Below are 24,644 nucleotides of genomic sequence, written 5' to 3'. Positions count from 1 at the left end.
AGGAGGACATGGCAACCTACTCCAGTATTCTTGCCTGGAGAATCCCCATGGACAGAGGAGCCTGGCAGGCTACAGTCCATGGGGTCGCAAAGAGTTGGACACAACTGAGTGACTAAGCACAGCACAGCACAGACATGATACAGGACATCTAAGCAATAGAATACATGTTTCTTCCTTAAATAGTTTATATTTAGATCCATAACAGTGATAGCACTAGAGCTTTAAAAAAAGTTAGCAATTAGAGTGCTGTAATTTTCAACTCCTAGCTCAGTATATTTTCCATGATTTGATTTTTAAAAAACTGGAACATTTTTCTAAGAGTGGTTTCCATCACTTGCCTTTTAACCTTGACTTACTGGTATTATATTTGTACTATCAAACTGAATCTCCCAGGAACCTAACAACAGGGGGAAAGAAAAGTTGAATCCACTCACCATGTGGAGGACCCCATGACCACCTCCCAGTAGTGGCAACCACTGTCAATGAATATATTTCCTGCTGCCCCATAGCACCCAGTGCCACTAAACCTCTCTGGGGTATGGCTCTTCTTCAGAGAGCTTTCTTCCTTTTCCATCTGCAATCCATCATTGGAAATCTTCAACTTCTTGTGAGTCATTTTGGGATCCAGTTTAAAGGGTTGGCCTGAAAAATAAAGTAGGAAAAAAAAAGAAAATACATGAGAAAGTATGTAAGAATTCTCTCTTGGTTCTGCAGGACCATCACTATCAGAGGAACCTCGACATAATGATCATTCTTGAGTCAGTGAAAGCTGACTGGTGTTTGGATTATATGAAAGAAGCAGGACAAAAGCCACTGTTTTCAATAAAATAAAAATAAGCTGTCCCCCCCTTCATAGACTGTCAAATTAAAAGGGGGTCTCAAGGTCTCCTATTCTCAAACAACTTTTGTACTTTGCTTTATTTCAGTGGGTGGTTTGGGATTTGAGCAGATTTTAGGGAAAGAAGTATTTCAGGTAAGGCAAAGTGGGGATAGATGAGATAATTGCTGCTTGGTGGCAGAACAAAAAACCTGAGAATAACTCAACTATAGGACAAATTGTTTTGCCCTCTAATTACTGGGATGTAATAAAAAGCAGAGACATTACTTTGCCAACAAAGGTCCATCTAGTCAAGGCTATGGTTTTTCCAGTGGTCATGTATGGATGTGAGAGTTGGACTGTGAAGAAAGCTGAGCGCCAAAGAATTGATGCTTATTTGAACTGTGGTGTTGGAGAAGACTCTTGAGAGTCCCTTGGACTACAAGGAGATCCAACCAGTCCACCCTAAAGGAGATCAGTCCTGGGTGTTCACTGGAAGGACTGATGCTGAAACTGAAACTCCAGTACTTTGGCCACTCATGTGAAGAGTTGATTCATTGGAAAAGACCCTGATACTGGGAGAGATTGGGGGCAGGAGGAGAAGGGGACGACAGAAGATGAGATGGCTGGATGGCATCACCAACTCGATGGACATGAGTTTGAGTAAACTCTGGGAGTTGGTGATGGACAGGGAGGCCTGGCGTGCTGTGATTCATGGGGTCGCAAAGAGTTGGACACGACTGAGCGACTGAACTGAACTGAACTGAAATGACATCTAATAGGTCACTTTGTTAGAGTGATTGTTGCACCATCAATAATTAGAGAAAATATCTGTTGTGTTGGATCATTCCCAACAAAGAATTCCTTAAAGTCATAAGACAAAAGCAGTTAGTTACTAGGAGCCAACAGCTGGGTATGGCAAGAGCTGTATAATACAAAACATGTCTGACAGACACCGTTGGTCAATGTAACACCCACCCACTACTTTTTTTTCTCTTACCTGCTTTTACTATAGAGGCAAGAAAAGCTAAATACTCAAGCTCCTAGCCTCCCTTGCTGCTAGGGGTGACTAAGAAGATGGAAGCAGAGGTCAGATGGGGTGGGGAAACTTCTGGGAAAATGCCTACATTCTTGGTAAAAGAGATAGTCATTGCATGTACCAGTGTTTTCCCTCTTCTTTCTATCTTGAAAAGAAATATGTCATCTGGAGGTTGTAGTGGCCAGGTTGGTACTTATTGCCAGGTTAGCAATAAACCAACACAAACCAGCTCACCACAACTAGAGAAAGCCCATATGCAGCAATGAAGACCCAGCACAGTCAAAAATAAATAAACAAAGGGAGGAGGAGTCTTGGTCTTTTATGACAGGCACCAGCCCTGAACTGCCTACCTTTGAGCTTCTTGCTATATGAAAGAGAGAAAAAAATTTGTTTAAGCTGCTCACAAATAATATTTGTCAAGCTAAATTAGTTGGATTTTTCTGTCAAAAAGCATTCCTAACAGGTTTGGCTTCTCTGAAGGAGAATTTTACCAGATTATTACAAACAGTACTCTTTTACTCAGTTGCACCCCAAGTATGGAGGCAGAGTGCAGAGAAAAATCTTCACTGGACGTTCCTGGTGGACCAGCGATTAAGAATCTGTCTGCCAAGGCAGGGGACATGGGTTTGATCCCTGGCCTGGGAAGATTCCACATGCCATGGGGCAACTAAGCCCGTGAGCCACAACTACTGAGCCTGCATGTTGCAACTAGTGAAGCCATGCGCCTAGAGCCCGTACTCTGCAACAAGAGAAGCCGCTACGATGAGAAGCCCGTGCATGGCAACTAGAGAGCAGCCCCAGCGCACCACAACCAGAGAAAGCCCATATGCAGCAATGAAAACCCAACACAGTCAAAAATAAATAAACAAAAACATTTCTTCACTAACATCCTCCCAAGCCACCAGCTGTTTTCTGTATATCTCTGTGTCCACATACCTCCCAGGGGCAAAAACAACCCCTCTGGCCCAAAGCACATAATCCAACAGCAAAGCTTCTCTACTTGGTGCCTCTGCCCTCTTACACTGCTGTAGGAGGTGCCAGTGTCAGGCTAAGAGTACTCGCTGCTTAGGAGGGCAAAGCTGCTCTCTCCTTTTGCGATCACAACGTACTGTTTGTCTTGAGTCGGGTAGGTTCACTGTTCCGGCTGCCTGCTTGGTTTATAGCTTTAACAATGAAGATGTAGCGTGTTCCACTCTGCAGTCCGTGGACTGTGTAATGGTTCTGTTTGATGTTGGGCACGATCATCCAGCTATCCACAGAATTATACAGGCCTGTAATGTGGGGAAAGCAAGGATGTTAATGTAAAAAAGGCAGGATGAGAAGCACACTGAGTATTCATCATAAGCCCCCCAAAGCAAATTTCATTTTGTTTTGAGTCGTGGAAGACATAGGGAGATGAATCCCATCTGCTTCTTTTCTCCCATGGAGCTAAGCTTATGCCAGGCTCCTTGCCTCTGGTAATTGAATGTAACCACTGGTGAAAAGTTACTTCAATTTTCTGCCAAAAAATACAGGGAAAACTTCTACACAAAATCACAGAATCGTGTCTTTCATAGCATTTCTAGATCTTTACCCCAAAGGTTCAATCTTCTGAGATCTGAGTCTGACCCTCGAATGGGTAGAGCAGAACAGAATAACAAGGAATCTCAGAGCCAAAAGGCCAACTAAACACCGTATTTCCCTTGTTTTACAAATAGGAAACTAAGAGAGAAGGAAAGTGACTTGCCCAAGGCCACAGAGAGCTGAGAGTGGTGCTGAATAGAACCCTGGTCTCTTTAACCTAGTCCAGTGTTCTCTCCACTACACTGCTCCACAATTCATGGAGCAAACAATGTTCCTTTGTCACTGCAAGGTAGCAAAGCTTTCAAGGCTTATGATTCAGCTCTCCCACACTATCCTCACCCTTGCTTCCAATCCTGGTGGGCTCCAAGGTGTCATAGGGAAGCCAAGGAGATGACACGATAGTCAGAGTGAAATAGCATCTCCTTACTTGACACTACTTATTTTACCCCTCCCTGTTTCTGATTCCAATACTCATTTGAGGTTGGGCAGTCCAGGAACACATTTGTTGTCTGGAACCTTCTTCCCTCCAAAGTAGGGAAAGGGACCAGAGATCTGGGTTTCTGCTTTTGAAACTCTTTAGACCATAAACATTGACTTAAACAGAGAAAAATATACATAATTAAAAACATGTATTTAGCTAAGTTTTTATAAAAGAGGGATAGACATTCCAGTCTGTGAATTTACACTTATCTCTTCTGTTATCTGCTTTTCACTTTACCACTTTTTAACCATAATTCTACCAGAGGATGGAAAAGAAAGGGCAGGGGAAATGACTGGTGGATCTAGTTATTTCTATGCAGCTTTAGTAAAGATTAAAAATGAAATAATAATAACTTATTTGAAAAAGATATGATCAGGAAGGTTTTGTAATTAACTTGGGGGGAGGTAGAAGTCTAAATTAAAACTAGAAAAAGAAGCACAATGGAGTACAAACAGATATGCTATAGAAAGAAGAATAATTGGTGGCAATGTTCACTGATTCTCATGAAATGACAATAAGGATGAGGGCCAGAAAAAAAATGTTGGAGGGCTTGACTGCCAATGTATCAATGCACAGTATTAGTCATAAACTACATATTAAATTTTAACAGTAGGAGGGAAATATATGATCTTTCAGGTATGCTTCTAACAATACAAAACAAAAAATCAAAAAAGAAAACAATCTTCACAAAGAAGTATTATGCAGCTATGAAAAAAGAAGGTGGGAGATTTCTATGAACTGGTAATGGAATGATTTCCAAGATATGCTGCTAATTTTAAAAAGAAAATTACAAAAGGGTATAAGTAGCATGTTACCTTTTTCATGCAAGAAAGAAAGGCAAATTAGAAAACCTACACATATTTGCTTAGATTTACAAAGCAATAATAACAGGGAAGAAAAACCAGAAAATAATGAAGCTGGTTACACACAAGGGATGGGGGTAGGGGAAGAGGATTAAAAGAATACAAGAGAGAATGACACTTCTCTGAGTATACCTTTTTTTTTCATACCTTTCCCTTTCAGAAATGTTGCTTTAGAAATTAAAAAAATGTAAATGACACCAATATGAATGGTAAGAGTAGGGTCTTAAACTGAAAGCAAACAAACCAAATGAAGCCACCTGCATTTCAAATATCAACAATCACAGAAAAGGGCAAGAGGAGAACTGTCAATAGATGCTCCAGTATTGCTTGTTTTTGTAGTGGTATGGGCAACGCCATTCTGAAACTATTTCAGATATGCTACAGGATTGAGCAAATGAGTATATGTGTTGATGCTGTTGGGAGCCAGGGTTCTCACTGTGGAAGTAGGAACATCCAAGTATGAAATGGGTGGTGGCAAGATGGGAGGATGGGCTGGAGATATTGCTATGAACTCATTATTTCTAAAATGTGTATGTGTATGTGCATACATGCGTGCACATATGTTAAGTATATGGGTACATATATTATGTGTGAATATGTATATGTACATAGGTGAATTATATGTGTATTTTTCTAGTACCCAGGTCTTGGTCTCTAATAACATCCTGCCATGAAAAGGGACCAGGGTTCCTTGGAAAAATGGCTGATTTCAAGGCTGGAGCAGGGCATGGTCTAAAATTAGCCAATAACCTTTTGTTATGTTGCAAAGTAAGGAAGTGCTCGAGAAAACGATGGCAGAATATAAGGACTCAGGAGTCAGCTTAAAAGGCTCCAACTGGCTAAATTTGGGCAATCTGAGCACCAAAATAAGTAAGGGCAATAAAGAATTATAAACGAATGAAAAAACAGAATTCATGAGTCCATACTGAGAAGTAAAAATATAAACAAATGAAGGATGAGGCTTTTGCTTACAGTAGAATGCAGAATGGCAACCTGTAAATGTGGGATGGGATGCTCACTTGGAAAAATCATTATTTTGCCATCATCAGAGTAAAGTTTGGATCAGGTGAGAATTATTGATTGATGCTAAAAGAGGGATGGAAGTAGGATGGATTTGATGAGGAAGCAGGATATTTTTATGGCCTTAAAGTATCACTGCACAGATTGATTATTAGTTACAAAAGGAAAATTAGTAACTATGCAGAGAAGAAATCAGATAACACCTTTGATCAGGTGATCAAAATCAGCATCACCAATGAAGGGCATGTACACATTGTGTGTCTCTTGATGTGATGTCCTAAGGAGAACACATCACTTATGTGATGGAAGCCAAAAATGCATAATCTGAATATAATCATGAGGAAACATCAGACAAACTCAAGGAACAGCATAATAAACAAACAAAAGGGCACTTTAAAAAAGAATAACAATGTCATTAAAGACAAAGAAAGGCTGAGGAAATGTTCCAAATTAAAGGATGCTACAAATATGACAATTAAGTCCAGTACCTGATTTTAGACTATATAGGACAATATTGGGTTCTATATGTCATAAAATATATTATTGGGTCAATGGTCAAGACTGGAATATGAATGGTGGATTAGTTAAAAGCACTGCATCAACATCATATCTGTTAAAGTTAATAACTACTGTGGATACATAAAGAATTTCTTTATTATTAGGAAACACATACTGAAGAATTTAGGAGTGAAAAGCCATGATGTATGCAATTTACTCTTAAATGGTTCAGAAAAAACAGCAATAGAGAATGTTAGCAAATGATAAAAGAAATGGGATAAAATATTAACAATAGGTGAATCTGGGTGAAGAGTATATGGGTGTTCTTTGCACTAGTCCTGCACACTTTTCAGTAATTTTGAAATCATTTCTAAATTTTAAAAAGGTAAATATATGATCCTCTGGGTATCACTGAGACTTAGTGAGATGGGATTTATCACTTATTTATGGTAATGGAAGTATACACCTTGTTCAAAAGGAAAAGACCACAATATGGAAATCCATGATCCTGAGTATAAATGGGCATAGAGAGCATTTGCATGAGAACAAGACTGAGGGGAGACAGAAGTTAATCTTTGTGACAGTATGTTACAGACCACCTGGCAGCCAGAAGTTATAGCCAGTTGCTTTTATAATACAAAATGCAAAACTGAAACAGAGGAAAGAAATACAGTAATGGGGAAGACCATTATCCAAACATCTGTTGGAATTTTCATTCAGCCAACAGCATCATCTGAAACACTATTGGCCTATGACCATTTCAAATTTTACATAAAGTGGGAAGAAAGTTCAAAATAAAGGAGAAAAGCTAAAAAAATAAAGAGAACTATTTCTCCAGACAAAATTCTAACAAACAAGGAAGAAATCTCTGGTTAAAGAAAATGTGGAGTTTGACTATTTTAAAATTCTCCATATAAGTGGTATCATGTAGTATTTGTCTTTCTGTGTCTGGCTTATTTCATTTAGCACAATGCCCTCCAGGTTCATCCATGGTATTACATGTGGCAGGATTTCCTTCTTTTTAAAAGCTTAATAATATTCCATTTTATATATATATACCACATTTTCTTTATCCATTCATCTGTTGATGGACAACTTTTTACATGTCAATCACACTTCAATAAAGTGGTTTTTAAAAGAGAAAATGTAGGAAAACCTCAAGGGAAAGTAGCTCTCACAAACAGAGTTCAGTCAACAGTGGCAGGCCAGACAAGCATGTAGGACTGGAATCTTCATGAATATTTATTCTGAGTAAAATAGTTTCAACTTATCTGTCCAATGCCATCCAAAATTTTGCTTCAGGGTTCTGTCTTTGTCCCTGTCCTATTACACTTTTCCATCAATGATCAGAGGAGGAAGACAGAGAAGGCAGGCTGGGAGGGAAGGTAAATATATTGGGAGGCAGAAACTTCCCCCAAAGAATTTAGCTGGCTTGGTAAGGAGTCAGAATTAACCAGATAAAAATGTCCCTAGGAATAAATTCAAGATGTTGCATTTCAGTTTAAACACTCAATCGTATAGGAATGAGATTTGGAGAGCCTAGGGAGTTCAGCTTACTATATGTTCAGTCAACACAATAGTCAATGTGGCTGCTAGAAAAAAGGTATGGGGTTAGGGGATATCAGCTAATACACAAAAGCAATAATTCAGCTATCCTCCATGGACTAGGACTAATTGGTAGCTAGTTTAATTCAAGAGGCATTAAGCTTAAAGTCTGAAAGGCTTGGGTTCAAATCATGATTCCCTCAGTTTGCAGCTCTGTGACCTTGGACAACTCATTCAACTTGAGCCTCGATTTCTATGTCTATAATTTTACAATTATAAAATAATTAATATCATCTATTTCATAAGGCTAAGGAAGAAGTCATGAGGACCAAATGAGATAACATATATGGGAATGTCTGTAAATGGAAACACATACATATGTAAATTACTATTAATATTATTCACTAGGAGGAAGTCTTGGGCCTTTTATAAGGAAGCATTGACAATTATTTATAGCTGCACAACAACTGAATGGGCTATTTTGCTAGAATTCCATTACTGGAAATGTTTGAGCAGAGACAGAACAACCACCTACAAGGTATGTGGTAGAAGGGAAGAAGATTTGACTAGATGACTTCCTAGGTCCCTTCCAATTCTAAAATGCAATGATCCTATCACTATTAAGACTTATCCTTTAAGCTTTTCTTTATAAAGGACTATCTATCCTTGAAAATAGAGGTAACAGCCTTTTGATCTTTGTCACTTCTTGGACTTATTCTCAACTCCCAGGAGACCACTGCTCTCCCCATATCAGGAAAGAAAAGCACAGTTACTGGCTTTAAGACTTTCCAGAGCAGGAGAGGCCACTGTAAACATGTGTGTTGGGGAGGCCTTAGCATTTTTCAGCTTCACAACCTGAACAAACACCCAGGAACGCAGCTACCAGGGCCAAGTGGCTTAGGTTGGAGCTGCACGAGGCAAGTGTTTTTTTTTGAGTTGGACCCTAAATGTCCTCTCACCTCCCCACCCCACCACGTGGCCCTAAATTGTCACAAGATGGGAAAAGGAAGCCCTTTCAGGAGGGTTTCATCAGAAAAACTCCTCTCACACAGGTCTGTGAAGTCAGACACAGAAGCACAAACACAAGATAAAAGGAAAATACTAATTTGCAGCTATGCAGATGCAACCTTAGCATGCAAGTTGGTTCCAATCTTGAATTCAGCTTTAATTTTGCTTTCATTTCCATTTTCTCCAGCAGGTTGAGGGGATCTTGCAGTTTGAGTTAAGGTCCTATGTCTTGTTCCAATTCATCAGAAGGTAAAACCATAACATGTGAGCTAAATGACTGCTTTCAGAGCATCTTTCATTTGGTGGCTCGCTGATGCACTTTTACATTTGTTGTAATTTTTGAAGGAAAGGGAGAGGGGATAGAGGGAAGAGTGACAGAGGCAGGAGGCTTGTCACTTATTCACTGATACAAATGGGTACAGTAAAGGAAGTGGTAGTCTTTGAATGTAATGTTTTTTACCATGATAATGAAGTGGAAGAAGAGTCAAGAAAAGAGATGGTCACACACATAGAATCAGCAATGATTGTGACTTAACTACTTAGGAATGAATTCTGAGCTGTGTTCTGATTTCAGAGAGTGGAGTGACATGGATTAACTCAAGAAAGGCTAAGGATTACATATACAAATGGGAGTGGCCCCAATGACTGCCCAGCAAGGAAATACACAATTTGCTTGTCACCCATCAGTAAGATCTTTGCAATGTGCTGGGGGAGCTTGCACTGTCTATACAACACTATACTAAACAACCTAACATGTCTTACAAACACTTGCCTCGTGGCGCCCCGGCCAATCTTGAGCAGCTTACTGCTTCCTTACATTTCCTTATCTCTGGCCACAGGCCCCAACTACACCATGACTTACTGATGAAGTTAGCCTGGCCAGTGAATATGGTGTACTGAAGCTCATAGGAGCTGATGCTGAACTCATCATCCGAGATCCAGTGGACCGTAATGGTGTCATGGGAGGCAGTACAGAGTTCCTCTCGGATAGATGGTGGGTTGGGGGCTGTAACGAAAGGTAGAAAAGAAGGTAAGGAAAACATACTCTCTGTTATGGCATTTTATAATGTTACTCTTGCTAACCAATCCAACATCTCCTGGAAAGGAGGTTTTCTTAAAAAGAAGCTTTAGATTGCACATACCACACAACCTGAAGTCAAGTGCTGAGACCTCAAGTTCCCCTAACCACTTTTGCTTCAATGATATAGGAATTTTAGGCAAAGATCTAAGCCTAAGTTACTCAGTAGACCCATTGTCTACTCAGCCTGCACTAACACATACGTAGCTATTAGAATAACGCAGTCATGTGTTTCCTTATTATATGGCCTTCAATCTATTTTCTTTTTATTTCAAAATAAGATGTATTATATATTTTGGCAGTATTAATAGGGATTATTTGTGCAAATTTAATATGAATTTCCTCATCTGTAAAATGGGGATGATAATTAACCTCACAGATTCCTTGTAAGGATCATGATGTAAAATTAATATATAGTGTCTGGCTTAAAGGAGATGCTCCGTCAATGACACCTATTTTAATATAGTAACAAAGATAACTACAAACACAAAGCTATTGTGTGTGTATATTTCCTCATGAAATGATCATTCAAACTTCCTGAAGGCAGTCAGTATTTTTAACAGACAAGTTGTTGCCCTCATTTTCTAAAATTCTCTCTGCAAGTCAGATATTTCTTACATTTTTCTTCCTATTCTGCTAATTCCTAAATTTCCTTACAAGCATTTGGGTGGTACCTGTACCCATGTGAAAAATTCTCTAATATTCTTTAATTACCATCCGAGTTCTACCCCTATAACAGGCGACCTTATATTACTGACAGGCTCGTAAGGAGAAAACCATCAGCAACTTCTTGTTTTTTACCTTTAAGTAGGGATGGTGTGTATACCCATTCTGTCCTTGGAAATATTTGAGAAATCATTTCTATTTTATGTTACATGAATTAAAATATATTCTATCTAAAAAGATATATGTATCATTTTAAAGATTATAAAGGCATTTTTATATTTATAAAGGCCTTTTCAGATTATTTTAAAGTAAAAGCCTACCAAAAGAAAAGGACTAAAATGGAAAGGAAAGCACAGTATTTTCACACCTGTTAAATAATCTAGCCCCTCCAGCAGTTTCTTTTCTCTGGAAAAATCTAAAGCAAAGTTTTCAAAGGCATCATTAAAATTGATGTCTGGAATCAGAACTTGAGAAGATGCAGTTGCCATAGCGACCCTGAAAGAGAGAAAAGTGCATTAATATACATCAAAATAGATTTGCAACCTTTATCCAATGTTTGATTTCTGGTTTAACAAGGTGAAGATAAATGACTGGTAGGACTTGATTAAAATGAAAAATATCTGTCCTTTCCCAATGGAAACCATTTAAATTTTAATCATCAAGAACCAATTAAGGGTTATACTATATTTATTCACATATGTTCATTCCTCAAACACACTCCCCCATCCTGTCTTAATTTGGAGAAGTAAATACAGGATTTTTTTCCCTCTGCATCATTTTCCATCTGGCAGGCAGCATCAAAACTAGACCTCTGAAAGCTTGGTGACAGAAGTTTGAGAGATTTTTTTCTACCCCTCTATTTTTTTTTATGTTAATCAACAAGCCAGCATGCTAGGGCTTGGTTAAAATCTTCCCCTAAATACTATACTTTGTTTGACCTTTTATAACATTTACATTTAATTTTATTGCTCTCTAGTTATATAATGCTATGCTAGTTTTATCTCCCTAACTAATTGTAAGAGTCTCAAAAGCGGGATCCGCATTTTATACCATGGTTCCTAATGCAGTGTTGGACACATAGTGAATAAATAATTGTTGAATGACTAACAACGACACCACAAATGGTAACTTTTATTGAGCATTCAGTATGTATAAGACACCATGCATGCACTTTACACACATTATCTAAGTTACTCCTTACCATAACCCTGTGTAGCAAATGTTATTTCCATTTTGTAAATGAGACATAGTAAGGTTAAGGAACTTGCTCAAGGTCACACAAGGGTTAGAAAAAAAGAAATATAACCGAACCCATGTTCCCTGGATTCTAAACTCTATACCCTTAACCATGTAGAGAGTTTTTTTTTTAATTAAGGTATATTTTTACATACCTCAGCAATTCTCAAAAATTATTCCACATCAGAATTATCTCTGAGCTTTGATTGAAACATACATGTTTAGGCCCTGTGCCTGACCTGAATCAGAGCCAATGAGAATTCTGGAGCATGCAAATAACAGTATGGAAAGAAACATTAACTTGGCAACAATATGCACCTTAGAGTGGAGAAAAGAGGCACTGAATGTAGGACGACCAGAGAGGAAACTTGTATGGTGAACTAGTTATAAGGTGATGAGGAGTTAAAGAAATAGATCTCCTCATGCATGGATACCCTGTTACACGTCTACGACAATAGCTTTTGGCTGTTTCTGAAAATAGAGATGCTGCGGGAATAAATTTCAGGCCAGGATAAACAAGTGAAAGACTAGTATAATGAGAGCCCCTGAAGCATTTTAGGCAGAGGAGTGATGAGTGCAAATTTATATTTCAAGAACAATACTCCAGCTGCAGTGGATGGACTGGAAGTGGTCAAAACTAGAGGCAGATCAGGTTTTTCAGGTGTCTAGGAATGAGCAGAAAGTAAAGTGGTGACAGGAGAAGTATAGACATATAAAACAGAAAGTTAATTCATAAACATGAAAATGAATAGTCAACAAATATATTTAAAATCCCAACTACATGACAAATCAAAGAAATGTAAAGTAAAATTAGACAGCATTTATGATTATAAATAAAGGCATCATAGCAGCTTTTTATGTCTCTATTAAATAAGCCTACATATTTTTATTAGGACTGAAAATGACTCAGATTTTGGAGGCCAAATTTAGCATTACATGAGAAAATAGGTTCAAATGCAAATATTCTTTGATATCACAGTTCTAATTCATAAATATTTTTTAGTCTATGATTTTGGTTTTAATTCTTAAGCCTTATGATCACATAATTTACAAAGCTGGTGCTGCTGGTATATCTCCTGTAATTTAATCCTTCTAACTGAGTTGGCTAAAGCACCATTACTAATCACACATATACAGTAGTTCTACAGCTGTATGTTGTTTTTGGATAGCTGTTTAAAAGACAATCCTGAATTATAACTTGGTCTTATTTAGTAAAGCAAAGTTTGCCACTGTATCTTGTCATGCTGAATTTTAAAAACATCTGACCTTATAGATTATCCATAAAAATGGATAATCTATAAACAGCTTAAATATTCTTTATTTAGCATTATACATAAACCACACTAAAATGTCTTTCATTAACTACAGGGCAACATTTTAGATACAGAGAATTTTAATTAAATTGGCATGTACTGTGCTTAGTCACTCAGTCATGTCCAATTCTTTGCAACCCCATAAACTGTAGCCTGCCAGGCTTCTCTGTCCACGGGATTCTCCAGGCAAGAATACTGGAGAAGGGTTGCCATGCCCTCCTCCAGGGGATCTTCCCAACCCAGGGATCGAACTCAGGTCTCCCACATTGCAGGCAGATTCTTTACCATTTGAGCCACCAGGGAAGCCCAAGAATACTGGAGTGGGTAGCCTATCCCTTCTCCAGGGGAATCTTCCTGACCCAGGAATCAAACTGGGGTCTCCTGCATTGCAGGCAGATTCTTTACCAACTGAGCTGTCAGTCATTAGTAAGGGGGAAGGAATAACTCTCTCTCTCTCAGTTAAAATTTCATTTTAACTGAAGTCCTGGTTCTTAATACATAACAATGATTAATTGTGGGGAAGAATTTCAGACCCTGTGAGAGAGACCAGTGAGAAAGATATTTAGGTTATGTAGATTATTCTCAAGCCATACCAGAGTTAGCTATCTATTCCACCTACCACAGAGGCTATACTTGAGCCCATGAAAAGAATATTTAGATATAGAGAGTTAGGAATCATCAACAGCTAGATGGTAACCAAAACCTTAGGAACTATAAGTCTGCAACAGGGAGAATATGCAATAAGAAAAGAAAACTGCTTAAGACAGAAGCACAAAGAACAACAGCATTAAGGGGATAGGTCAAGGAAGAGTGCTTGCAAAGGCAAATGAAACCAGATATGTAGGGGGAAAACCAGGAGTGTTCTCAAGCTAAGGGCAGAGAAATTTCAAGTAAAAATGGTCAGTAGGGACAAATGCTAAGAGACCAAGCAAGATGAAACAGTAAGATAAAACAAAGAAATGTCTATCATAATTTAGCAACAAGTTATTCATCAGGTGACCCTGAAAAGAACACTTTCAATAGTGTGGTAGTGGCAGAAGACATTTCAGGGAGTTGAAGAGTGAGTGGGCATGATTACATACAGTGGTCTAAATATATGTTTTATCTCTGCTCTCATGAAATTCCACTTAAATGACAGTCAAAGAAAAAAAAAAAACATCGTGAACCCACAAAGACAAAGGGAATGGAAAAGGAGATGCAAGTAAGATATTGTCAACAAATGTCTGGAAACTAGAAAGGGAATGGATGAGTGGTAACCAACCACAGAGCAGAGAAAGCTGGATCAAGAAGGCAACAAGATGAAGCTGATTTAATGTCACAGACATTGAAGGTTTGCATGAGAAACAGCTACACTGCCAGATCCACTCAACCAGAGACTATGCCTCTCTCATCCTGATGCCAAACGAACAGCAGTCTTCAGGCCCTTTCCCTGCTCGGTTCCTGGAACAGGGGCAGTCAGACTTGTGCCCTTCGCTGCTCCCCTCACTCCCAGAAGCAGGAAACTGGTGGGCTCCTTCCAGGGCTAACTAAGCCAAGAGAAAACGCCTACAGAACTAACACACATGGGGTCCACTCAATAAAAATCTAACACCCCACCTTAAAACCCCATGGCAAAGCTCACCAAGCAACAATGTTCTCGCTCTCTCAGATATTCCAACCACCTTTTAGTGCTTAAATTCAAAAAGGCAGCAAAAAGCTCCCCAAACATTTAGGGAAAGACAGAAACTAACACAGAAATGGAACATGGAGGAAACCAAGACAATGCAGTTTAGAAGAAGACATTTTTAACGATCATTAATATCATCAGGAAGATAAATACAGTAAGTCCCCTACATACAAACCTTCAAGTTTCAAACTTTCAAAGATGTGAAGGTGTTTCATCAGCATCAGGTGTGAGTGAAACTGCAGCTTGCCCTCCATCTCCTATTGCTGACAATCCTTCAGCTCTACCATCTCCCACCTCCTCTCCCTCCTCCAGTCAGTAACTCTTCTTGCCTGTTCACTTGATGCCAGCCCCTGTATGCCAGCTGTTGTACTGTACTACTGTACTTTTCAAGGTACTGTACTGTAAGATTAAAAATGCTTTATTTTTTGTTTTTGTTTCTATGTATTATTTGTGTGAAAAGTATCACAGTACAGTACTGTGTAGCCAGCTGTTAGTTGGGTACCTAGGCTAACTGTTGGACGTACAATTTGGACTAATGAACACGTTCTCAGATTGGAACTCATTCGTATGTAAGGGACTTACTGAAGTTTGTATACATAAAGCAAGGACAGAGTGCTAAAAAAGAAGCAAGGATCAAGAAAGAGCTCTTATTAATAAAAATATGAATCCTTAAATTAAAATTCTAATAGAAGGATTCAATGAAAAATTAAGGAAACATCTTAGACCTAGAAGATAAAGTCATGGAAAGTAGTGAAGAGGAAAAGTTAAAAATTTACATAACCTCCTGCTCATTCTGCCTCTGTAACTCAGCTTGCTCCTTGCAGTCTGGATCACATAGGTCACGCAGTCTCAGAAAGTGGGGACGTACAATACTAGGAACTGGAGCTTATCTCACTCACCCTTGTCTTGCTCTTTGCAATCGCCCAGCCCCTGAAAACCTGTTAATCATGCCTGTGTGTAAAGGTCAGGCATCCCCCTTCCCATCTTGACTGCTGTTCCCATGCACACGAAACCCCTTAGTTTAAACCAGCCTATTAGCAGCTAGTGTTGCCCACTATAGTCTGTCTATAAAAACTCTGTAACCCCTTTGTTCAGGGCTCAGAGCTTGGAGTGTTAACTCCTCTGGGCCCGCCAGCATAATAAACCTGAGTTCTCCAACTCTCTGAGTGTGGTGCTTGGTTTCTCGATTACTGGTTTCTGCAACATTTCTGGAGGCCCCAGTGAGATTCCAACCACGCCAGCCCCTTGAGCTGCCAGACTGGTGGCTCGGCCAGGCTGGAGTGAAGGAACCCACTCCAAGTGGAACTGCGTGGAGAGATGAACAAGGAGGCGCACCACCGGACGGTATTCTGGGTTCTCTTTTGGACCGGCGTTCTGACTCTCCAGACAGCTAAGCCCTGACTAGACTCATTGGAGGGATGGACCAACTCACCAGGAATGGCCACAGGATCAGGTAAGGCCCTGGGGCCAGTCCCCAGTCAGGTCCTACCCCAACGGGTAGAAGAGGAGACTGATCACCTCCTTGGAGCTCCCAGGAAGGGAGCATCAGATAGGGAGACCTGGGGACTCAGGAGAAGGGAGGCATTGTGATAGCCTCTGAATGATTGTGAGTGCATGATTGCTGATTGAACAGAGTGAGAGAAATTTTTCTTTTTGGAAACTGCAAAACCAATTCTTTTTGCATATGCAATTAAAAACAACTAGCTTGTTAAAAGGCCTGCCTAGGAAAAAGCTTGAAGTTAACCCTTTCCATGTCCTTGAAATACACAGCCACTTTGCCTGAGACCTCAGCCTTGGGCAAATTAGAACTTCAAGCAAAGAAAAAAAAGGGGGGTCAAAGAGATATTTTAAATCTCAAACAGAAAACTATAAGATCTCTGTCAGTCTGTCTGTCTGGATTTATGTATGTCTCAGTGTATGTCTTTTGTTTTTTTCTGATAATATTGTTGAAGTTGTAAATGAGTTCTAATTTAATTGGCCTAAAGAAAAGTAAGTGCTTACAAATCAAACAATTCTAAATACAAGAAAAATTAACCTAAATAAATTTCAGATTCATGTAAACTGGGAAATATTCAATATTAAATATCTAGTATTAATGTTTGTTTGCTAATCTAATAAGGAAGTAGGATGTATGTTTTTAATAAAGAAGATATAAAAAATAAAATTACATTTTATAAAGGGAAAAGAAAGTAGGTCTGACTTACAGGTGGCTGTTACAGAAAGTGATTAAAAAGTTTGTGGAAAGTGGACCCTGAAAAAAAGTTTTGTGCATGGTTAGGACTGACTAAGTTTAAAATAAATTTAATTAAGTTTACCTAAATGAGTTTAAAGTAAGCTGGTGCAAAACTTGAATTTGGCCTTTCTCTCTGTTAAGAGGACATACTTTCTTCAGATGTTGAACTGCTTTTAATAATAGATTTAAGTTTCTTTACCTCTTAATTGATCTGTTCTATATTTACCTTTGAAATCTTTTGTTAACTTTGGCTAAGTAAATAACTATTATTTCACAGTAACTTATATGATCCTACCTGACTGAGTGTTATAAACCCTTTTGATATTTATTGACAAAACTTCCTAAATAACTTGACTTCTAGCTAACTTTGGGATGCTTCAGAGGGCCCCTGAGACATCCCAAAGAGCTATTAAGCTACCTGGGTTCACTGGACATGTTAAATTACATGGGAAGTACTGTTAAAGGGGTGATAAATCTTTTCAGGTTATACTGTATGGTTGATGTTACTAATATAGATATCCTAAAATTATGTGAAATTCATATAGATCTGATATGCCCTGATAAAATATGGTCAATTATAATTCTAGTTATCATATTAAAGTGTTATGACCAGGTTTCTTTGTCAATTGCAATAGAATCAGATTTTAAACATGCCTTCTATGGTTTTACTCTCATGCCTTTAGAAGAATACTGCTAGTTCTTCAAGATTTATGGAAAAGACTTTCTAAGATTAAGCAGATAAACAAATTTTGTTATTAACAGTAAGCTGGTACCAGACTGGAATTTGGTCTTCTCTCTGTTTAGAGAACAAAGTTTTCTTAGAATGCAGCTTTCGATAACAGATTATGAATTTCTTTGCCTTTAAGTGATTTATATTTGTTTTTAAAATCTTTTTGTTACTTTGGTAAAGTAAATAAACATTATTTAAGATTATGGTACATGTAGACAAAGCTCATTCTGCTTCTACAAAAAAATAACCCCTCACAGTTAGACTTTTGCTATCCTGATGTCCTTAAAACATGGCAATAGTCTGCTCCTAAATCAGGAAATTAAAAATGGATAAACAACAGCTAAAAATCAAAGAGCCAGGGCTATGGGAAATCCAAGATGGCCACTTGGCTTTTCCCAGCTCCCTGACAGACCTCATTTTTATTTGATGGGTTAAAGCCTTCCCTGGCTACAGTGTTAATGCCCTCACAATGAGTTCTCCAAAAAAAAAAAAAAATTATGTTTCACTGAATATTAAGTTCTAGTTTTGTTAATTAAGGTCTGTGCTTACTAAGACTCACTTCTGAGACTCACTTGTTATGTTATATTGTTAATACGTTATATGTTAATATATATAATATATAATATGTTAATATATAATGCATTAATATATGTAATATGTTATATTGTTATGTTATGTTATATAAAGATGATGCTGTGAAGGTGCTATACTCAAAATGCCAGCAAATTTGGAAAACTCAGCAGTGGCCACAGGACTGGAAAAGGTCAGTTTTCATTCCAATCCCTAAGAAAGGCAATGCCAAAGAATGCTCAAACTACCGCACAATTGCACTCATCTCACACGCTAGCAAAGTAATGCTCAAAATTCTCCAAGCCAGGCTTCAACAATACGTGAACCATGAACTTCCAGATGTTCAAGCTGGTTTTAGAAAAGGCAGAGGAACCAGAGATCAAATTGCCAACATCCGATGGATCATCAAAAAAGCAAGAGAGTTCCAGAAAACATCTATTTCTGCTTTCTGCTTTATTAAGCCTTTGACTGTGTGGATCACAACAAACTGTGGAAAATTCTTCAAGAGATGGGAATACCAGACCACCTGACCTGCCTCTTGAGAAATCTGTATGCAAGTCAAGAAGCAACAGTTAGAACTGGACATGGAACAACAGACTGGTTCCAAATAGGAAAAGGAGTACATCAAGGCTGTATATTGTCACCCTGCTTATTTAACTTATATGCAGAGTACATCATGAGAAATGCTGGACTGGATGAAGCACAAGCTGGAATCAAGATTGCTGGGAGAAATATCAGTAACCTCAGATATGCAGATGACACCACCCTTATGGCAGAAAGTGAAGAAGAACTAAAGAGCCTCTTGAAAATATAAGAGGAGAGTGAAAAAGTTGGCTTAAAGCTCAACATTCAGAAAACAAGATCATGGCATCTAATCCAATCACTTCATGGCAAATAGATGGAGAAACAGTGGAAACAGTGGCAGACTTTTTTTTGGGGGGCTCCAAAATCACTGCAGATGGTGATTTCAGCCATGAAATTAAAAGACGCTTACTCCTTGGAAGGAAAGTTATGACCAACCTAGACAGCATATTAAAAAGCAGAGACATTACTTTGCCAACAAAGGTCCATCTAGTCAAGGCTATGATTTTTCCAGTAGTCATGTATGGATGTGAGAGTTGGACTATAAAGAAAGCTGAGTGCCAAAGAATTGATGCTTTTGAACTGTGGTGTTGGAGAAGACTCTTGAGAGTCCCTTGGACTGCAAGGAGATCCAACAAGTCCATCCTAAAGGAGATCAGTCCTGGGTGTTCATTGGAAGGACTGATGTTGAAGCTGAAACTCCAATACTTTGGCCACCTGATGCAAAGCTGACTCATTGGAAAAGACCCTGATGCTGGGAAAGATTGAGGGCAGGAGGAGAAGGGGACAACAGAGGATGAGATGGTTGGACTGGTATCACCGACTCAATGGACATGAGTTTGAGTAAACTCCAGGAGTTGGTGATGGACAGGGAGGCCTGGTATGCTGCAGTCCATGGGGTCACAAAGAGTCATGACTGAGTGACTGAACTGAACTGATGTTATATTGCTAAAAGGTTTAATTAAGTTATTAAAAAGGACACTCTAAGATTGTTTCTAAAGCTTATCTCAGTAACCAATCTTTGGATAAAGGTCAGATGCTCCATGATGTACAACCAGGAGATTAACACTTGGCTATAATCATTTAACTGAGTCAGATGACCTGCTTGTGACCTTACTAATAACTGCCAGCTATAGTATTTTCTATGTAGCCTGCTTCAGAAGATTATTTCTTACATTACCAAATGTATGACTGAGCCTGTGATAAAATGCTGATATGCAGTTCCATATGAGATCAATAATTGTAATAATGTAACTCTAGATATGGGAAGAAGCAACAAGAGGAAATATTTTCCTGGACCAAGAGGCTAGTAAGACAGGTATGGTCCAGAGACTTTTGCTACTTACAAGGCCTGGTCTAGTGACAACACATTGAGTGGCCTGTCAATGGAATCTTTGTTAGACCTGGGAATGAGCCTTCCCAGCACCATGGGACACAATGACCATGAAATGCCCCCAAAACATGGTCAAATATGTGGCTATGAAGGGGCCCTGCTGACTGGAAGTTGGCCCTTGCCAGCTGCCTCTACAAAGATTAAATCATGACCACTACAAGATGCTGACCTTCAACACCCCCTTGAAAGGAGTTCAGGGTGGAGACAAAAAATAAGGCACTCTGTGCTCTGGGAAAAACCCAGAAAAACAGGCCTTCAGATAGTCAGATGTTTTCAGGTAAAGATTTTTATGAGTCCAAATTCTTGCATCTTCTCATACCTAGAGAAACACTAATGTCATGAACCAATGTCTGGACCTGGTTCTCCTGGCTAGCCCCTCAGCAGCTTTCCTACTTCTATTAATCTTTGGGCCATATATCTTTAACTTTCTTGTTAAGTTTGTTTCTCCAAGTAGTAGTACAACAAGAATATCCCCCTGCCAACACCCAGACAATGCTAGAACAAGCTGCCTTATCATTCTGTGGACTCTCATCTCCCTCTGTAAATGCACCCTGAGGTCCTCAGGCTATTCTCCCTTTGAGATCTTATACAGGAGACCACCCCCAGTGATAGAAAAGCTCAAGGGAGACCACCAACAACTAGCTGACCTGGAGATGTCCTGACACCTCCAGGCCCTGGAAAAGTCTTCTGCCATATTGCCCAAGCAACCTTAGAAAGGACATCCATTCCTTTGGGCAAGTGGGTTCATCCCTATCAGCCAGGAGGTGATGTATGGGTTAAAGATTAGATTTAAAAAAAAAAACCAAACATGCACTTCAGCCAGTTTTGACAGGCCCTCACACAGGTGTCCTGGCAACCCCTACTGCTGTTAGTTATACATGTCATCCATTGGATCCACCACACCAGAGTCAAGAAGGCAGCTACTTCCTGTGATGAGGACACCTGGAAAGCAGTTTGGGACCCCAAAAACCTCCTCAAGGTCCAGTTCCAAAGACAATGGCCCTCACCCACGAAGGACGCTGAGCCCTGCTCTAGTCACTCTGGAAGCTGACTAGTCAACACACAGCAGAAGCTTGAGGATTCTTCAGCCTTGCTCCAGCCACACTCCAGCAGCTGGCTGGTCAATGCACAGCAGAAGCTTGAGGATCCGGCTATCAAAATATCAATGGATTTTCATTGTCAACCCTGGCCTCTATCCCTAATTGGTATTATTGCTGTGCTTTTGCTTAGTTACAGGACCAACTAGACTCCCTGGCTGAGGTGGTTTTACAGAATAGGAGAGGGCTAGACCTACTGACAGCTGAAAAGGGAGGACTCTGCCTCTTCTTGAATGAAGAATGCTGCTTTTATGTAAACCAATCAGAAATAGTCAGGGACATGGCCCAACAGCTAAGGGAACAAATCATGAAAAGGAGAGAGAAACTAGCTAATTCCTGGGGTGATTGAAACAATATCTGGGCATCCATGCCCAGTCATGAGCTGGTTATCGTGACTTCTCCCTTTAACAGGTCCTCTCTTCATGCTCTTTGTGGCACTCTTGTTTGGCCCTTGTATTCTCAATGCAATTACCCAGTTCATAACCTCTCAGATTGAATCCATAAAGTTACAAATGGTAAAAGCTCAATATAGCCCCCTAAATGATGGGGAGCTCTGAATGTCCTACCAAAACATGAGATGATGCTTTCTACAATGAGTGATAGAAGCATCAAGAGGGGAGAATGAAGAGGAAAAGTTAAAATTTTACATAACCTCCTGCTTGTTCTGCCTCTGTAACTCAGCTTGCTCCTTGCAAAGTCTGGATCACGTAGGTCACGTAGTCTCAGAAAGTGGGGACTTACAATACTAGGAACTGGAGCTTATCTCACTCACCCTTGTCCTGCTCTTTGCAATTGCCCAGCCCCTGCAAACCTGCTTAATCATGCCTGTCTGTGTAAAGGTCAGGCATCCCCCTCCCCATCTTGACTGCTGTTCCCACACACACGAAACCCCTTAGTTTAAACCAGCCTATTAGCAGCTAGTGTTGCCCACTATAGTCTGTCTATAAAAACTCTGTAACCCCTTTGTTCAGGGCTCAGAGCTTAGAGTGTTAACTCCTCTGGGCCCACCAGTGTAATAAACCTGAGTTCTCCAACTCTCCAAGTGTGGTGCTTGGTTTCTCAATTACTGGTTTCTGCAACAGTAGAAGAAAAGGTTTCTTAAAATAAGAGGGAAAATCTAGGGTGTTCGAAATCTGGCTCATAAGAGTCCCAGAAAGAGAAAAGGGAGAAGAGGGGGAGGCCATTAGCAAATAATAAAACACAAATTCCTAGAACTAAAAGTCAATAGTCTTCAAACTGGAAAGACTCACTTAGAGCCCAACAAAAATGAATAATAAAAGACTCACACCAAGACATATATTGGTGAAATTTCAGGAAAAGTGGCTTAAAGATAAGACTTTCAAAGCTTCAGATATTAAAATATATGTCACATTCAAAAGATCAGAAATCAAAAAACTAGTGGACTTCTCAACACTAGGAGAAGCTAGGAGACAATAGTGCCATGGCTTTCAAAATTATAAGGAAATTTTTTTCCAATCTTTCAATTTAGAAAATAAATTTAAAATATTCTTTAAACAATAAATTCTCAAAAATGTATTTCCCTTGTACTCTCTCTTAGGAAGCTAAGGGAAAATTTGTTCCAGCAAAATTAAGGGAATAAAATGGTACATGAAGGGGCAATCAGGTGGTATCTGATGGAGTCCCTAATTAAGAACACAGAGCTGAGAAATCAAGGAGACTAAGCTGGTGCAGTTAGAACTGAACATGGACCAACAGACTGGTTCTAAATAGGAAAAGGAGTACGTCAAGGCTGTATATTGTCACCCTGCTTATTTAACTTATATGCAGAGTACATCATGAGAAATGCTGGGCTGGAAGAAGCACAAGCTGGAATCAAGATTGCCGGGAGAAATATCAATAATCTCAGATATGCAGATGATACCACCCTTATGGCAGAAAGTGAAGAGGAACTAAAAAGCCTCTTGATGAAAGTGAAAGAGGAGAGTGAAAAAGTTGGCTTAAAGCTCAACATTCAGAAAACTAAGATCATGGCATCTGGTCCCATCACTTCATGGGAAATAGATGGGGAAACAGTGTCAGACTTTATTTTTTGGGGCTCCAAAATCACTGCAGATGGTGACTGCAGCCATGAAATTAAAAGATGCTTATTCCTTGGAAGGAAAGTTATGACCAACCTAGATAACATATTAAAAAGCAGAGAGATTACTTTGCCAACAAAGGTTCGTCTAGTCAAGGCTATGGTTTTTCCAGTGGTCATGTATGGATGTGAGAGCTGGACTACAAAGAAAGCTGAGTGCCGAAGAATTGGTGCTTTTGAACTGTGGTGTTGGAGAAGACTCTTGAGAGTCCCTTGGACTCAACCAATACATCCTAAAGGAGATCAGTCCTGGGTGTTCATTGGAAGGACTGATGCTGAAGCTGAAACTCCAATACTTTGGCTACCTCATGCGAAGAGTTGACTCATTGGAAAAGACCCTGATGCTGGGAGGGATTGGGGGCAGGAGGAGAAGGGGACGACAGAGGATGAGATGGCTGGATGGCATCACCGACTTGATGGACATGAGTTTGAGTAAACTCTGAGAGTTGGTGATGGACAGGGAGGCCTGGCATGCTGCGATTCATGGGGTCACAAAGAGTCGGACACAACTGAGCGACTGAACTGAACTGAACTGAACTGAAGCTGGTTGAAGTTCTCAGGGCATATGACTAGAGAGGGTAATGCACAGAGAGAATTCTGAGAACTGGAAAGGGTTTTTGCCTCTAGTATTCAACAAAATACTGATCAACACATGCATGTGGGGGAAAGTGCCCAATGCCAGAGAAAGAGCCATCCAAAAACATTAGAGGGGACAAATACTAATGCTTACACAGGCCCAGGAATAGTGTATTTTCTCACTGGTCAGACCAGAAAATCTCATGATTCATGGGGCACTTGTTAAAGTACTCAGAAGGGTCTTGCCTCAGTAGTGGGGAAAAACTTCCCCTGTCTAAATACTGCTTTGATCACACCTAAAAAATTTTCAAAGCAAGACCTAAAAGGAACAAGCTATTTTCAAGTAATTTAACTGTGTCCCAGAACAAAGTTTAGGAATATTTATAGGAATACAAAAATATACAGCATCCAATAAGATAAAATTCACAATGTTTAGCATCCAATAGAAAATAACCAGCCGTACAATGGACAGAGGAACCTGGTGGGCTACAGTCCATGGGGTCGCAAAGAGTAGGACACAAGAGACTGAGCACAGACACATAAAGAGGCAAGAAAATAAAACCATAATGAGG

The 24,644-nt window shown here is 39.4% G+C and overlaps 1 protein-coding gene across 6 annotated transcripts in view; it reads right to left on the bottom strand.

Annotated features, from left to right (window-relative positions):
* Window positions 1-24,644, bottom strand: part of MID2 (midline 2) — a 115,204-nt gene that overhangs the window by 5,214 nt on the left and 85,346 nt on the right. For 3 of the 6 annotated variants that reach the window (XM_020902201.2, XM_070462212.1, XM_070462211.1), the window contains exons 6-9: window positions 10,946-11,073; window positions 9,607-9,840; window positions 2,966-3,127; window positions 435-642 (exon numbers count right to left, since the gene is read on the bottom strand). In XM_020902201.2, the coding sequence (XP_020757860.1) occupies window positions 435-642; window positions 2,966-3,127; window positions 9,607-9,840; window positions 10,946-11,073 (732 nt within the window). Of the gene's footprint in view, window positions 1-167; window positions 643-2,965; window positions 3,128-9,606; window positions 9,841-10,945; window positions 11,074-24,644 lie in introns of those variants that run through there. The other 3 variants (XM_020902203.2, XM_070462213.1, XM_070462214.1) reach the window with 2 other exon arrangements.

Source organism: Odocoileus virginianus, unplaced genomic scaffold (genome assembly GCF_023699985.2).
Source record: "Odocoileus virginianus isolate 20LAN1187 ecotype Illinois unplaced genomic scaffold, Ovbor_1.2 Unplaced_Scaffold_1, whole genome shotgun sequence".
Lineage (NCBI taxonomy): Eukaryota > Metazoa > Chordata > Mammalia > Artiodactyla > Cervidae > Odocoileus > Odocoileus virginianus.
Note: the sequence above shows the minus strand (reverse complement) of the source record. Positions and strands in the feature narration are given on the sequence as shown.